Below are 1,045 nucleotides of genomic sequence, written 5' to 3'. Positions count from 1 at the left end.
CCTGTGGGCACCCCCCACAACAGCAATACTGTGGGTGCCCTGGCTCCTGACCCTTCTGGGGATGTGCATGTGCATTGTTTTGGGCTCTATGGGAAGCTCATTGGCACTTCCTGGAGTGATGGGAGGCTCCTGGTGGGTGACGGTGATGCCTTTGCTGCAGGGGGAGAGCGGGAAGAGGCTATGCGTTGTGCCCGGGGGGAAGAAGGGCACCGAGAAGCAGCACATGGGACATGCATCCCAAGTCCTCTGCATGGCCATCTCGTCGGATGGCAAGTACCTGGTACGGGCAGAGGGGGCTGGAGCCGCCACATGGGGTGGGGAGATGGACGTGGGGAGTGCATCTCCTCCCGGGGTGCTTTTCACTTCCAGATGTACTCTGCTGGGTTAAACAGCTTCTGGGGTCAAGAATGGGATCCCCTCAAAAGCACATGGGGTGGCTGTTGAGGCTGGGGTGGGCTGTGGGTCCCAGAGGGACAGGTCTTGAGCATCCCCTGCTGTCTTCCAGGCCACAGGAGATAGGAACAAGCTGATCATGATCTGGGACGCAGCCACCTGCAAGCGCCTGCACATCTTCACTGGGCACCATGACGCCGTCTCGGTGAGTCGGGGCGATGGGCCGTGATGCCTGCGGGGCCAGACAGCCACGTCCTGTCTGGCACCCCTCACTGCTGCGCCCATGTCCATCCATCTGTCTGCAGGGCCTGTCCTTTCGGAAGGGGACACACCAGCTGTACAGTGCTTCCCATGACCGCTGCGTCAAGGTTTGGGATGTGGCAGAGAACGCATACGTGGAGACATTGTAAGACCCTGGGAGCAGAGACCCTGCTGCTGTGGGATGTGCTGGTGGCCCCGGAGAAGGCGAGGAACAGAGGGAGGCCTGTGCTTGCTGCAGCTCTTTGCTGTCTCCTCCTCTAGGTTTGGGCACCAGGATGTTATCACAGGGCTGGACAGCTTGAGCCGGGAATGCTGTGTGACGTCAGGGGGACGGGATGGCACCGTGCGCCTCTGGAAGATCCCCGAGGAGTCGCAGCTTGTGTTTTGCGGG

At 60.9% G+C, this 1,045-nt stretch overlaps 1 protein-coding gene across 1 annotated transcript in view; it reads left to right on the top strand.

Moving 5' to 3' along the window:
• The first annotated feature begins 118 nt into the window (after positions 1–118).
• RRP9 (ribosomal RNA processing 9, small subunit (SSU) processome component, homolog (yeast)) overlaps positions 119–1,045 on the top strand; it is a 2,027-nt gene continuing 1,100 nt past the window's right edge. The window contains exons 1-4 of the mRNA XM_009864721.1: positions 119–280; positions 506–598; positions 699–799; positions 916–1,044. Coding sequence (XP_009863023.1) covers positions 119–280; positions 506–598; positions 699–799; positions 916–1,044 — 485 coding nt within the window. The remainder of the gene's footprint in view (positions 281–505; positions 599–698; positions 800–915; position 1,045) is intronic.

This window comes from Apaloderma vittatum, unplaced genomic scaffold (assembly GCF_000703405.1).
Source record: "Apaloderma vittatum isolate BGI_N311 unplaced genomic scaffold, ASM70340v1 scaffold38342, whole genome shotgun sequence".
In the NCBI taxonomy this organism is placed as follows: Eukaryota; Metazoa; Chordata; class Aves; order Trogoniformes; family Trogonidae; genus Apaloderma; species Apaloderma vittatum.
Note: the sequence above shows the minus strand (reverse complement) of the source record. Positions and strands in the feature narration are given on the sequence as shown.